Source organism: Eschrichtius robustus, chromosome 17 (genome assembly GCF_028021215.1).
Source record: "Eschrichtius robustus isolate mEscRob2 chromosome 17, mEscRob2.pri, whole genome shotgun sequence".
NCBI classification, from domain to species: Eukaryota; Metazoa; Chordata; class Mammalia; order Artiodactyla; family Eschrichtiidae; genus Eschrichtius; species Eschrichtius robustus.
This window is the reverse complement of record NC_090840.1, coordinates 50,110,795-50,126,995: the sequence shown is the minus strand read 5'-3', so window position 1 is coordinate 50,126,995 and position 16,201 is coordinate 50,110,795. Positions and strand designations below refer to the sequence as shown.

The following is a 16,201-nucleotide window of genomic DNA, read 5'->3' as shown; positions in this document are numbered from 1 at the left end:
CTTACTGCTTTTTAGAAAGAAGAATCCAGATTATCACAACTTTCTAAATCTCCCAAGAAACCACCTAGAGTAAAAACAGCAATTCAAAAACCTTGGAAGAGTGAGTCTTTGAATCCAGTTTCTTCTAAGGATGATGTGATTAAGAAAGGGTAGGTGCAGCTTTTTGTGTCCCAAGTGCTTTTCTGCAATGGTAAGATTTTTTTTTTTTTTTAACTTTTTTATTTTTGGCTGCGTTGGGTCTTTGTTGCTGCACGCGGGCTTTCCTCTAGTTGGGACGAGCAGGGGCTACTCTTCATTGCAGTGCGCGGGCTTCTCACTGCGGTGGCTTCTCTTGTTGCGGAGCACGGGCTCTAGGCGCGCAGGCTTCAGTAGTTGTGGTGCGCGGGCTCAGTAGTTGTGGCTCCCGGGCTCCAGAGCTCAGGCTCAGTAGTTGTGGTGCACGGGCTTAGTTGCTCCGCGGCATGTGGGATCTTCCCGGATCAGGGCTGGAACTGCAATGGTAAGATTTTTGAAGAATTTAAAAATTAAATAGAAATTGAAAACTAATACTTTTATTTTTTTACATGAGTTCTTATATTTCAGGGATAGATATTAGAGGGTTGTATTTCCCATGCATACTCTAATTAATTGTAGAACGCCTAAGATTGGTAATTTTAAAGATGTGGTAGTTATGATCTCTAGCTTCTCATGAGCTGTACAATCAAAAGACGTCTCTGAGATTGCCCTTCAATTCTTTTCCCTGCTCAGTAATATTTCTCAAGCTTGAGAACTCAAAATACCCTCAATAATATTGTACTTATTTAATACAGTATATTTTAAAAATTCGTTTAGATTTGCCCACCTATTTACCCTTTTCATTGTTCTTTATTTCAAATGGAGTTATTTTCCTTCAGCCTGAAGAAATACCCTTTGGTGTTAACTTTGGTGTGGAGTCTGCTGGTGGATAATTATTTGTTTAAGGATTTATTACTTCACTTTTATTCTTCTTTATTGAGATAAAATTTACCTATCATAAAATTCACTATTTTAATCATGTTCAGGTATACGATTCAGTGACTTTTAGTATATTCACAAAGTTGTAAAACCATCACCGCTATATAATTCCAAAACAACTCATCACCCAAAAAAGAAGCTCCATCTCATTAACAATCACTCCTCACTCTTCCCTCCCCCAACCCCCGGTAACCACCCATCTACTCTCTGTACCTTTCCCTTCAAAGGAGAAGAGAGGGAAGGGTTCAGTAACCAAGGCAATGAGGCTACCTTGGACAGGAAATAGGACACTTCTTCCTGAGACAGGATGGAAGGACGTAAGGATGGGTGTAGGTGAATATATTTGTTGATAGATAAATTTGAAATGCTTTCAGCTGCAAATAACAGAAAAGTTGACTAACAATGGCCTAGACAAATGGAATTATTTTTTTCACAGAACAAGAAATCTGAGTGTAGGCAACTGCCAGTATTGGTTCACCAGATCAGGAGTATTGTGGCCTAAGTCTTTGTAATGCTCTCGGCCATTCCTTTATAGTCAGTGGTGTTACAGCGCCTGACATCAGGCTTTCAAATCATAAAGAAGGAGGAGGGGCAATATCCATTAATTCTCTCCCTGTAGTCAGGAAAGCAGGCTTTCATAGAAGCTCCCCAGCAGACTTCATTTTATATCTCAATCATAACTGTGTTACATGACAACCCCTGCCTACCTGGAGTCTTGATAAGTGAATAGTCAGCTTTTTTAGTATTTTAGTGATGCTGGTGATAGAATCATGTTGTCAGAAATGGGTGTTGAGTTAGCCAGTCAATTAATAGTGTCTGCTACATGGCGCAGGGGAAACTGAAACATGTTGTACCTACATTTTGTCTGAGAAGAACCTGCAGAGTAATCTGCTGGTGGATTGGAGTGGAGGAAGGCTGGTGAGTTGGAACAGGCGTGTGTTATGGAGCTGGAAAATGAAGTTTGGAATAATTGCAGTGGTCTGTGGGAGAGGGAGCTGGATGAGAAAATATAGAAAGATAATGTCGAAAGCTATTAGTCTAACTCCAGAGTCTTCCATCATCTCATCTCAAACTACCACATATAAACCCCTGTGAATCCCACCTGTTGTGAGGATTAAATATGATCATATGAATTATATTTGGCACAATGTTTGGTATGTAGTTTAGCTGTTAGTGTTCTCTTGACCTAAGAAAATTGGTTAACTTGCTGCATTTTAAACAAGACTTTGCCTACTTACCTTCATACATTGTTCACTCTTCTCCCCATCTGAAGAACCCCTCTAAACACACCCCCCCCCACACACACAGAATTTATCTTCCACCCATTATTCAGGAAAAAGCTCATTTCTTTAATTACTAATATAGCTCCAAGGGACTTCTCATTCTTACACGCCCGTAGTTTTATTATCCGTCCCAGACATTTGGCATCTGTGGTATGTTCACGAATTCATTCAACCAGCAGTTATTTTATTGAGTTGTCTTTATGTATGACTGTACCTCATTTTCTCAACTGCCTCTTGAGGGCTGGACTTGATGCTGATACTTTTTTTTCTAATTCTCTCACAATGCTTAGGAGCACGCCTAAGATTCGGTGAATGTATACCAAAGGTGCTCAAAATATTTGTTGATCAATTAGTTCTCATCCCTATAATTTAGGTCAAGGCACATGTCAGAAAGCAGCAAAGTTATTCGTTTAACATCTTTTACTGACATTTCTGAATGTCTGAAGCCCCAGCTGGGTAGAAGATATACTTATACAGAAGAACCTGTGGTAAGTATTTTGAGAACTGAGTAATTTGATTCCTCATTTAACCTATTCAATGTCCCCTGAATTTAGAGAATTTTTATTGATTTACCATAATGACTTTTTTCTTTACTGAACAAAAAATTTATTTTTTCCTTGCAAAAGGATTTTTATGCAAAAACTTTCTATTTCCTTTTGTAGTACCATGTTGCTGTATACTCTGTTGATTACTGTTTTCAAAAACAGCTATGTTCTTGTTTTGGTATGATCACACCTCAGACACAAAATAAAACCCTCTAGGATTTTTATTAAATTTTTAACATTTTATAAAACATAATATTCGATGTTATGTTTTGGAAATATGTTTAGAACTTTTATAAAGCAGAGTATTTCCAGTGTGTGGTTACCTTGATAATGTGGATTTAATACACCAGTTCTAAATGAAAATTTCACATTCTTTAGCAATTATACTTTAGGTAGAAACCTTCGTAGTCCTAGTATGGGCTGAACATTTACATATAATTTTGGACTATTTATTTTATTCTAAGCAAACAGTTCTCCTTTTCTTCTATTTAGTATTATTTCCTACCCAAATAATGATTTTTTAGCTTTGGAATGCTAATGGTTAAACATCATAAAAACATTAAATTTTTACCTCATAATTTGTTTAGTAGGGGGATAAAGGGAGAGGCAGAGAGACACTATAACAGAGATAGCAAGAACCTGACTTAAACCCTAAATCGTCCATTCCACAGTTATCTTAAGATTACAGAGAAGAAGTCTGAATTCCACACAACAAATAGCAAAGAACTCATGTGAATAGTGGACGCCCTTTCTTATTCTAGAGTTACCCTTGTGCTTGGAGAAATAGCCAGCTCTCTGTGTTTCAGAAACGGTGTTAGGCTTGCCAGCACTGTTGGCAGAGAAGCCCATAAATAGCAAAGTTTTATGAGAACTTATACTGCAATTTACACTCTGAAGGCCATGACCTGTATGGAGTGAGACTGTCCAAAGAGGGACCCCGTAAGGACAGTTAATGAGCATGACTGAGAGGCCTTGAAGATATTTCTTTCTATAACTCTTGTAGCTGTTATAGCAGCAGTTCAAGGCTAAAATAACAGTAAATACGTAGGAAAGAGGCCACCAACAGAGATTTGGAAGACTCCTAAAATGGTGTCACGGTGCCTGAAATGTGAAAATAGTTGAGGTTGGGAAGTCAGTTTAATATTAAGTTTGAAATCAGATTGGTTTATAATAGAATGAACTCTGCTGCTATAGTTGGCTCCATAAATGAATCTTGTGCGACAGGCAGATGCAAACATACTGCATTAATTACATATATGGTACAAAAATAAAATAAAATAGTCCAGTGGGGAAATGACAGCTTGGTAGAATTTATGAAACCCTGTTGTTGTACAATGCCATAAAAAAATAACAATGTTTCTGGGTGGATAATGTACTTCTGTTTTGTTATCTAGATTAAAACCATGGCAGATGGTGCCTTGGGAGGATTTCACATGGAAAATTTGTTGCAATCTTTGTATGTAGAAAATAGAGCTGGATTCTTCTTTACTAAATTCTGTGAGAACTCAGGGAACAAGGTAGAAGATAATTATTTTAAATCTAATTTTATACTTTTATTTCATTTAAAATGAGAGATTGAAATAATTTAATGCTCAAGTAGTCATATTTGATGTTAAAATTCCCATCTCCTCTGGTAAGAAATCTCATGCTAAGTATTTAGTAACATTTTAAATATCTTAATTATAATTCTCTTTGGTTCATTTTCCTACTAAAATTACAAAGAAAAGTAAAATACAGATAGACAAGAATTGACTTGCATTATTAACAATAGATTATTTTCATATAACTTTGTTTCAGTGTAATGTATATTAACTTCAGTGCTGATTTCTATCAATCCTTTACTTTTTATTTTTAATAAGTCTAACAATGACAGTTGCAATGAATAGTGACAAACTTATTTCTAGGTTTTTTGTTTGCTTGTTTTTTAGTTGTCACAAACAGTCTTTATTTTGCTCAAATGAAAAGTATTTCACTAGCTCAATTATTAGAGTAGTGTTTGCTTCTGGTATAACACACATTTGCCCATATATATCCAAATACCTTCAGATTTTGGTTTCATGCCAGAGATAGCGTGATTACTTTTTAATTATTAACTAGAACACTTACTATTTTGATGACCAATTATGTGAGAAACATATATGCAAAAATATAACGATCCAGTGACAATACCAATAAATAATTTGTATGTTGCCAGTTTGTGATACAAGATAAAACCACCTTAAATTGAACCTGATTTATAGTAACACCGAGGAGCTAAACAATTATTTTTATTTGAAATTAGAGCTTTGTAGAGCTTTAATAATTGGGTGGTAGTAATTTATGTACTTTTTCCGTCTGCAGTTGTGGAAGAACAGTGTGTACTTTTGGTTTGACCTACAAGCTTATCATCAGCTTTTCTACCAAGAAACAATTCACCCTTTTAAAGTATGCAAGCAAGCTCAAGTAAGTAGTAAATAATGTTGGTTCAATGTGAAGCACTAAGTACACAGAAATGAAAAGTTGTGTCCAGCCTCAAACAAGAGAAATCTGGGAGTGTGGGCAAAAAGGCAGCAGGTAAATTGTTGCCATTGAATTACTTTATTTAAATGTCAGCAGAATATTGTTTTATAATCTGATTTGTGGGTTCTCAGTTTTATCTATTTTATTTGGTATGCCTTATTTTCTCTTTGCTGCCGATTAATTGTTTTCCAACAAAGGACATCTTATCTTTTTTTCTAATTTATGCCTTTTTAGTTTGGTTGTGAGTAATTTAAAAGAGAACCCTGAGAGAGGACTTGTAATGAATCATTGAAGTGATTGGGAGCAGGGGCATTGACCAAAGATGTTCTCTGAGCTTCCTGCAGCAATCAGCTGTTGGAGATACTTAGGCTGTTGGCCTGTCTAAAGATGGGGAAAGAATGTTGACTGATTCCGTGTGGCATAGGCCTTGTGTCATCACCTGACCTTCTGTGCTACATGCTATGCAAGACAGATACTCAGAGTTGGAGGAAAGAACATCTTAAGACCTCTCCAAAGCAAAATAGAGGACGAAGAACAGAGGATTCTCTGCAAAGAGAAAGAGAGAGTAGCCATTTTTTGAGGGGAGAAGGAAAGGGAATAGAATTATGACTCAAGCTAACTTACCTTTTCAGTTTTTATTCTTAGGCTCTCCTAATCTTTTATGGAGAGAGGTCATCAAGCCTAGGAAACTGCTAATCACTTCTATATCTGTTGACCACTTAAGTGGTTCTTATAATCTGAAATAACCCCATTCCAGGGGACCTTTCCTCGAGCAATGCTGAGGAGATTAGCTTCGTCATATTGTTTATTATCTTATTCAGGACATCAGAGAGTACTGCCGGGTGTTTGCTGTTACCTCCACCACCCTGACTTTGGCATTAATAACTATGTTTTATAAATCAGCTGACAGAGCTTTGTACTTTTTACCATGAGAATTAGGGCTTCGGTTCCTACAGAACCCAGATCTGGCTCCATGAAATCATGAAACTGTATCTCTAATTTGCCAGTACCATTTTCTGAGACCACACAGTTGGCTCTTCTGCTTGTTAATCCTTTACCTGTAATTCTCTACTTATCCTTCTTTCCCTAACCTATTGTCTCTGACTGCTAAAGTGCCACCATTATTTTTATTATGTTTTCACCACTGCAAGGCTTACTCCTCTAAAAATCTTCAGCAGCTCACTCAGTTAAGTAGGTTTTTTTGTTGCTGTTGTAATCACAATACTTCCATACACTTGTAAAAGTGGAAATTCTGTTTGAGCTTGGCAGATGTTAATTCTTTGTAATGGTATTCAACTAGCTATAAATGATCGTGAAACAGGATACACTCACGTTTTGGTTATTCTGAGATATTCTGTTTTGGGGTTATCGAGGCCTATAAGCTTTTTATCCTTCCCTAGCTTCTCTTTTGAAGAGTCAAAACAGTCTGGGGGGAGGGGAGTGATGGAGACATTGGTTTTAGTTTAACTGGGGGAAATAAAAAGAGCAAATCATGTAATCTTTTTGACTTGCTTGCTTTTTGCATCCGTGGTTATTTTATTTTTTGGTTAGTGGAGCAATTGTCTAAATTGGTTTAGGTTTTAATTATCCAAGATTTCTGCCTCCAGATATAAGAATTGCTTCTAATACCATGATCCTATAGATTTGTTTCACAATATGAAATACCATTGGTTTCTTTATAACAGAAATGCTGTATAACTTCCTTCAAGGGTACATGTACAATACAGATCTTTGGACTGATCAAGCCAATGGCAGAATATAATCAGCTGGCACTGTGTTAAAGTTGCCATTAACTTGATTTTTATTTTGTTTTTATACATCTGATGAGCTGCGTGGTAGGAGACCAAGAGTTGATTACAAAAGACTTACATGCTTTTCTGTATGCTGATCGACACATTACATACCTTGAAGTTTTACTACTTCAAGAAGTATTGCAGAAATATCTGTAGGCAGAGTAGATGGGAGGTCAGTGATAGTGATTTAGCATGACTAACTGTGGTCCAAGAGTTTGAACGACAGTCTTGGGCACATCCTGAAGGTTTCATTGCACAGCTTCCAGATAGAATCGTTCAGTTAGAAACCAAATGAAATGGTCTTGGCAAGGAGGAAGAGAAACACCACCAGAGTGCAGAGATACAGTCTTTGATCCTCGCAACAACTTGCCAGTGGACCATCTATCACTGCCAAGATTTGGAACTAGGATTTCTGCCGATAGTCCTACTGTTTTTTTAACATTACATACTTGCTTCAGTGATAGACCATTACAGTAGAATGAAGTGGATCTGGGTACCACAGTCTTTTGTAAGTTCTTCCATCTTTGTAGAAATCTTTCAAACTGTATCCCAACAAAAACTACACATTTAGAATTTACCACTCTCCAAAGCATATACATTGGGATTTTTAAAAAATTAGTAAATGTATTATACATGCATAAGTATTATACATGTTTACACATATGTATACACAAACATGTTCAAAATAAAAAATCAGTGGGAAGGAGGAAGAGAGAAAAGAAGAGTATAAATTAGAGCCTAGGAGAAAAATTATGTGGAGAATGTAGGAATTAATGAGTAGAGAGGGTAGATAAGAATGAAATGGAAGTGAGGAATAAGAGGATTACTAGGTAAATCCACAGCACTTTTACCACAGAGTGCTATTTAATATAAAGATATTCTTGCAGCAGTGTGAGATTTTTGCCTTATTGAATTGAACATCAGGGTAACACATTTTTTAATTGAAGTATAGTTTATTTACAATGTTTCGGGTGTACAGCAAAGTGATTCAGAATATATATATATTAATTTTGTTTTATACCCAGTAAGTAGTCTTAACTCTTTTTTTTATTACCATCAATGCTGTGTAGATTTATTTATTTATTTATTTATTTAACATCTTTATTGGAGTATAACTGCTTTACAGTGGTGTGTTAGTTTTTGCTTTATAACAAAGTGAATCAGCTATACATATCACGCACAAATTTCTTGCTTACCATTGGTTTTTGCATCACATTCCTTCCTTTGGGTTTGATTTCTGAAGAATAGCTTTTAGTAGGTTTTTCATTAGGATTTACTAGTGGTAAAAATCAGATTTTTTTTGTCTGAAAATGTGTATTTTATTCTCTCATTGATCATTCAGTTGAATATAGAATTCTAGGTGGACAATTTTCTCTCAGCACTTTGCAGATATTATTCTACTGTCTTCTGGTTTCCATTGCTATTGTTGAAGAGTCTGCTGTTGCTCCCTTGAGGGAGGATGTTTTTTCTCATTCCTTTTACAATCTTCCCTTTGACTTTGGGGTTCTGTATGTCACCTCAATGTGTTTACTACAATTATCTTTCTTGGGTCTAAGTTGCTTCTAGAATCTGAGGAGTCATGTCTTTCATCAATTCTGGAAAATTCTCAGCCATTAGTTCTTTCAGTCTTTCTACTTCTCTTTTCTGGATTCTCTGGTCAGTGTTGGTGCTTTTCAGTCTATCCCATATCTCTCTTAATCTCTCAAGTTTCTCCATCTTGTAATATCTGTGTTATATGTTTTAAAACTGAACAAGATCAGTTTGTTTGATCTGTTTTCCAGTTCATATTTTGTTTCTTCAGCAGATTTCAATCTGCTGTTTAACACATCCATTGAGTTAAATCATTTAAGGAATTACTTTTTTTTATCATTAGACATTCTACTTGTGTTTTTTAAATCTTCTTGGTGATTTATCTTTTTGTCTTATTTTTCTTCATGTTTTTAGTTCTCCTTTTATGTCTCTAAGCATTTTAAACATATTTTATAGTCTGTAGCTGTGTTAAGTATCTATTCCTACACAAGGGTATTATCATAACTTTGTAGCTTAAACAACACACCTTTATTACCTCACAGTTTATACGGATAAGGAGTCTGGGCACAGCTTTGCTGGGTCCTCCACAAGGCTGTAAATCAGGATATTGACCAGGGCTGGTTTCTCATCTGGGTCTCACCTGGAAAACAGTCTGCTTCAGTGCTCACCTGGTTGTTAGCAGCATTCAGTTCCTTGCAGGCCACCAGAATAAGAACTCATTTTTTGTTAGCTGTCAGCTAGCAGCCACTTCGGCTCTCTGCCATGTGGCCCTCTCCACATGGTAGCTCACAACATGGCAGCTTGCTTCTCCAAAACCAGCAAGGGAGGGAGTTTCTTAGTAAGACTGGCATTACCATCTTATGTAACATAATCATGTACACGTAGTCACATAAATCTCATCACTGTTGCTGTATTCTGTTGGTTAGAAGCAAGCCATACGTTATGCCCACGCTTAGAGGGAGAAGGTTATGAAAGGGAATGAACACTAGGAGACACTGTTCATGGGTGCCACCCTAGAGTCTGGCTGCTACAATATCCAATAATTCCATGATTTGTAGTTCTTGGGAGAACTAATTCTGCTATTTATTATTTCTGCTGACATGGTGGATTCTTTCCTTGTGTGCTTTGTAATTTTGAATTATGAGCTCTTATAGTGAAGTTTTTATCTGTGGTGCTTCTGTTAGGCACATTTTTAATGCTAATTTGTCATCTTGGGGTTTCCTCATTTGCCAAGTGTAATCTTGAAAAACACACCCAAATGATGGTAAACTCATGATAGTGCATCCTCAGGAGATATTTTTCTTTTACATAGAGTATAAGCCAAGACAAGCAAGCTTCTTTTTTGTTTCCTAGGTTTGGTAGGTGTATATATGTACATTTTTTCCCACTCTATGTTTCACTTTGTGTGTACCCCTTCAAGGACCATGGTGTACGTATGGGTCTCAGTGTTACATTTTCACTTTGTGAGGGTCCAAGGCCTTATCTCCTGTACCCTGTGGCTCTTATAACCCACATCCTTGATTCACCCCATGGTAGTGTCATCATCAGCTCATGCTTAGCACCCTGGTTTTCAGTACACTCCTTAATTTTTACCCATGGTAATTTTCCTTACTACCACAGCTATGCATTTAAAAGGATATTAGTTATACTTTATCCAGTACTTCTAGGCAGTTTATAGAGAAAAAGGTTCAAGTAATCTAGCCTGCCAACATACCAAAAAAGGGTGTCTCTGCAAGAAGCAGTCATATATTTTCTAATTTAATACCCATAGTAAGAATGGGAGGTATTTTTATCCTATGTTTTATAGATAAAAAAGAATCTAGATCTCTGAAATGTTAACTTTGCCAAGGTTTCGTAGCTGAGAACAAACTTAAGCTCAAACTTGAGGTGCAAAACCTACTTCAGTGCTGTACTTTGCCTTCTCTGCTCTACGTATAAAAGTTCATCACGTCTACCTCAGAGGACTTTGTAAAGTCTGCATAAGATAATGTAGGTGGAAATATTTTGTAGTTTAATGTAGGGCACTCTATGAAATAAGTAGGTATTATTATTATTAGAGTCAATACTTAAGGTTCTATCAATTGCCTGGTTAATGGAGAAAGAAGATAGGAATTTGAAGAAAATAGGATAGAAGAACAGCAACTCCTAAACCAACAGCTATTCATTCAACCAATACTATAACTTATTCTGAGATTAAAAATACCACTTAAATCAAAATATGCTTCATATAATTACAACCTTTTAAGCTATATTTTATAATATTTTGTTACTCACTTCTTAATTAACATTCACAGAGAGCCTGGTATGTGCCAAGTAATGTTCTGTGAATGCAAAGATAATTAGGAGAAAGTTCTTGGCTTAAAGAGCTCACTTTCTAGTGGGGGAGAGAGAGAATTATGGAGGTACTTCAGTCACATTTAAAATAAAACCAGATAATAGCATCTTAACTGGAAATTAAATAAGTTCTTCCTTTACTGGCAGATAAAAGTTGGTTATCGTTTTTTTTTTTTTAATCAACTTCTTTTCAAATACCTGTAGAAGGGAGAAATCTATTTCCTTTTTTTTTTTTTTTTTTTTTTTCCATTTTTTGAGCCAAAAACTTTTCTCCTTTGGTCTTATTCCTGCTCTGTGAAGCAATACAAAATAAATCTCTGTCTTCTGGGTGACAACTCTTCAAACAAAAATATTATACCGTCCAGTTTTATTCATCTCAACAACTTTAGACTAAATCTCAAATCTTTTACATTTGAGATTTAGGTCTTTAATCTTAGCTAGATGAAATCTTGACATTTGGAAGTCCCATTCCTGACATCTCCACCCAGTAATTTGACAGCTTGTAAATATTCTGACCTAATGCTCTAGTGAGCGACTCCTGTGCATCTATATCCCTACAAAGAAATCAGTTGATGGGTCCCATGGCAAACAAGTCAGTGTAAGTGATTACCCCTATTTGCCCAGGATCTCTAAGGGTTTACTCTATTTTTTTTTTGGAATTTTATTTTATTTTATTTTATTTATACAGCAGGTTCTTATTACTTATCTATTTTATACATATTAGTGTATATACGTCAATCCCAATCTCCCAATTCATCCCACCACCAACTGCCCCCCCCCGCCCCGCTTTCCCCGCTTGGTGTCCATACGTTTGTTCTCTACATCAGTGTCTCTATTTCTGCCTTGCAAACGGGTTCATCTGTACCGTTTTTCTAGATTCCACATATATGTGTTAATATACGATATCTGTTTTTCTCTTTCGGATTTACTTCACTCTGTATGACAGTCTATGTCCATCCATGTCTCTACAAATGACCCAATTTCATTCCTTTTTATGGCTGAGTGATGTTCCATTGTATATGTATATACCACATCTTCTTTATCCATTCGTCTGTCAATGGGCATTTAGGTTGCTTCCATGACCTGGCTATTGTAAATAGTGCTGCAATGAACATTGTGGTACATGTCTCTTTTTGAATTACAGTTTTCTCAGGGTATATGCCCAGTAGTGGGATTGCTGGGTCATATGGTAGTTCTATTTTTAGTTTTTTTTTAATTTAAATAGCGGTATGTGTATGTGTATTTAGCATTGTCAGCTATTCTCTTCTAGAATTTCACTTATTTATTTATTTATTTATTTATTTATTTATTTTTGGCTGCGCTGGGTCTTCGTTTCTGTGCGAGGGCTTTCTCCAGCTGCAGCAAACGGGGGCCACTCCTCATCGCGGTGCGCAGGCCGCAGCCTCTCTTGTTACGGAGCACAGACTCCAGACGCGCAGGCTCAGTAGCTGTGGCACACGGACTTAGCCGCTCCGCGGCATGTGGGATCTTCCCAGACCAGGGCTCGAACCCGTGTCCCCTGCACTGGCAGGCAGACTCTCAACCACTGCGCCACCAGAGAAGCCCTATTTTTAGTTTTTTAAGGAACCTCCATACTGTTCTCCATAGTGGCTGTATCAATTTACATTCCCACCAACAATCTAGTAGGGTTCCCTTTTCTCCACACCCTCTCCAGCATTTGTTGTTTGTAGATTTTCTGATGATGCCCATTCTAACTGGTGTGAGGTGATACCTCATTGTAGTTTTGATTTACTTTTCTCTAATAATTAGTGATGTTGACCAGCTTTTCATGTGCCTCATGGTCATCTGTATGTCTTCTTTGGAGAGATGACTGTTTAGGTCTTCTGCCCATTTTTTGACTGTGTTGTTTGCTTTTTAATATTGAGCTGCATGAGCTGTTTATGTATATCAGGCATTAATCCTTTGTCTATTGATTCGTTTGGAAATATTTTCTCCCATTCTGAGGGTTGTCTTTTTGTCTTGTTTAGAGTTTCCTTTGCTGTGCAAAAGCTTTTAAGTTTCATTATGTCCCATTTGTTTATTTTTGTTTTTATTTCCATTACTCTGGGAGGTGGGTCAAAAAAGATCTTGCTGTGATTTACGTCAAAGAGTGTTTTCCTGTAAGAGTTTTATAGTGTCTGGCCTTACATTTAGGTCTTTAATCCACTTTGAGTTTATTTTTGTGTATGGTGTTGGGGAGTGTTCTAATTTCATTCTTTTACATGTAGCTGTCCAGTTTTCCCAGCACCACTTATTGAAGAGACTGTCTTTTCTCCCTTGTATATTCTTGCCTCCTTTGTCATAGATTAGTTGACCATAGGTGCGTGAGTTTATCTCTGGGCTTTCTATCCTGTTCCATTGATTTATATTTCTGTTTTTGTGCCAGTACCATATTGTCTTGATTACTGTAGCTTTGTAGTATAGTCTGAAGTCAGGGAGTCTGACTCCTCCAGCTCCGTTTTTCTCCCTCAAGATTGCTTTGGCTCTTCGGGGTCATTTGTGTCTCCATACAAATTTTAAGATTTTTTGTTCTAGTTCTATAAAACATGCCATTGGTAATTTCATAGGAATTGCATTGAATCTGTAGATTGCTTTGGGTAGTATAGTCATTTTCACAATATTGATTCTTCCAATCCAAAAACATGGTATATCTCTCCATCTGTTTGTGTCATCTTTGATTTCTTTCATCAGTATCTTATAGTCTTCTGAGTCTTTCACCTCCTTAGTTAGGCTTATTCCTAGGTATTTTATTCTTTCTGTTGCAATGGTGGATGGGATTGTTTCCTTAATTTCTCTTTCTGTTAGTGTATAGGAATGCAAGAGATTTCTGTGCATTAATTTTGTATCCTGCAACTTTACCAAATTCATCGATTAGCTCTAGTAGTTTTCTGGTGGCATCTTTAGGATTCTCTATGTGTAGTACCATGTCATCTGCAAACAGTGACAGTTTTACTTCTTTTCCAATTTGTATTCCTTTTATTTCTTTTTCCTCTCTGATTGCTGTGCCTAGGACTTCCACATCCTTGTCTTGTTCCTGATCTTAGAGGAAATGCTTTCAGTTTTTCACCACTGAGAATGGTGTTTGCTGTGGGTTTGTTGTATATGGCCTTTATCATGTTGAGGTAGGTTCCCTCTATGCCCACTTTCTGGAGAGTTTTTATCTTAAATCGGTGTTGAATTTTGTCAAAAGCTTTTTCTGCTTCTATTGAGATGATCATATGGTTTTTATTCTTCAATTTGTTAATATGAGGTATCACATGGATTGCTTTGCATATATTGAAGAATCCTTGAATTCCTGGGATAAACCCCACTTGATCATGGTGTATGATCCTTTTAATGTGTTGTTGGATTCTGTTTGCTAGTATTTTGTTGAGGATTTTTACATCTATATTCATCAGTGATATTGGTCTGTAATTTTCTTTCTTTGTATTATCTTTGTCTGGTTTTGGTATCAGGGTGATGGTGGACTCATAGAATGAGTTTGGGAGTGTTCCTTCCTCTGCAATTTTTTGGAAGAGTTTGAGAAGGATGGGTGTTAGCTGTTCTCTAAATGTTTGATAGAATTCACCTGTGAAGCCATCTGGTCCTGGACTTTTGTTTGTTGGAAGATTTTTAGTCACAATTTCAACTTCATTACTTGTGATTGGTCTGTTCGTATTTTCTATTTCTTCCTGGTTCAGTCTTGGAAGGTTATACCTTTCTAAGAATCTGTCCATTTCTTCCAGGTTGTCCATTTTATTGGCATAGAGTTGCTTGTAGTAGTCTCTTAGGATGCTTTGTATTTCTGCAGTGTCTGTTGTAACTTCTCCTTTTTCATTTCTAATTTTATTGATTTGAGTCCTCTCCCTCTTTTTCTTGATGAGTCTGGCTAATGGTTTATCAATTTTGTTTATCTTCTCAAAGAACCAGCTTTTAGTTTTATTGATCTTTGCTATTGTTTTCTTTGTTTCTATTTCACTTATGTCTGCTCTGATCTTTATGATTTCTTTCCTTCTGCTAACTTTGGGTTTTGTTTGTTCTTCTTTCTCTAGTTCCTTTAGGTGTAAGGTTAGATTGTTTACTTGAGATTTTTCTTGTTTCTTGAGGTAGGCTTGTATAGCTATAAACTTCCCTCTTAGAACTGCTTTTGCTGCATCCCATAGGTTTTGGATCGTCGTGTTTTATTGTCATTTGTCTCTAGGTATTTCTTGATTTCCTCTTTGATTTCTTCAGTGATCTCTTGGTTATTTAGTAACGTATTGTTTAGGCTCCATGTGTTTGTGTTTTTCATGTTTTTTTCCCTGTAATTTATTTCTAATCTCATAGCGTTATGTTCGGAATAGATGCTTGATATGATTTCAGTTTTCTTAAATTTAGTGAGGCTTGATAGGATTTACTCTTACGTCTGCAAAATTTCACAAGGGAGAAAGGAAACTAAAAAACCAAGTCAATTAATGTCATCAGGCCTATACCATCTCTTGGTGTTTTTAGGAAGTTGTAAGTTGTGATATAATAATAATGTAGAATTCATTTATGTATTCATTCAACAATGTTTTATTGCTGTCCTTCTCAACCTCTCTGGCCCCAAATCATTTAAATTTTCCATTAGGTGATCTTAGGCACAGTGTGGATCCAAATGAAGTTCATTCCAAGTTGTGCCCTACCTCAGGCTTCTACAGTAATGTCGATGTATTTGGCCCCTTTGCTCCTGCTCCATTTTCTATTACTGTAGAAACAGGAAATAAACATAACCTGGGTAGCACTTAGACCAGCAGTTACAAGCACATTTGCCCTTGCCTAAAAATGTTGCAGATATTTCCACAAACATTTATCAAACATCTAGTACATGAGGCTCTGATCCATGCTGGAAGCACTTTGAGGAACAAAGCACATACAGGTGCTACCACCTAAATACTATCAAAGTTCAAGAATATGCTCTTGGGCTTCTCTGGTGGCGCAGTGGTTGAGAATCTGCCTGCCAATGCAGGGGACACGGGTTCGAGCCCTGGTCTGGGAAGATCCCACATGCCGTGGAGCGACTAGGCCCGTGAGCCACAATTGCTGAGCCTGCGCATCTGGAGCCTGTGCTCCGCAACAAGAGAGGCCGCGATAGTGAAATGCCCACGCATCGCGATGAAGAGTGGCCCCCACTTGCCGCAACTAGAGAAAGCCCTCGCACAGAAACGAAGACCCAACACAGCCATAAATAAATAAATTAATTAAATTAAATAAAAAAAAGAATATG

General features: G+C 36.8%; 1 protein-coding gene across 1 annotated transcript in view; it reads left to right on the top strand.

The window, feature by feature from the left end:
• Nucleotides 1-16,201, top strand: part of RGS22 (regulator of G protein signaling 22) — a 168,269-nt gene that overhangs the window by 75,252 nt on the left and 76,816 nt on the right. Inside the window, exons 11-14 of the mRNA XM_068525488.1 lie at nucleotides 16-149; nucleotides 2,650-2,764; nucleotides 4,216-4,338; nucleotides 5,162-5,263. Coding sequence (XP_068381589.1) covers nucleotides 16-149; nucleotides 2,650-2,764; nucleotides 4,216-4,338; nucleotides 5,162-5,263 — 474 coding nt within the window. The remainder of the gene's footprint in view (nucleotides 1-15; nucleotides 150-2,649; nucleotides 2,765-4,215; nucleotides 4,339-5,161; nucleotides 5,264-16,201) is intronic.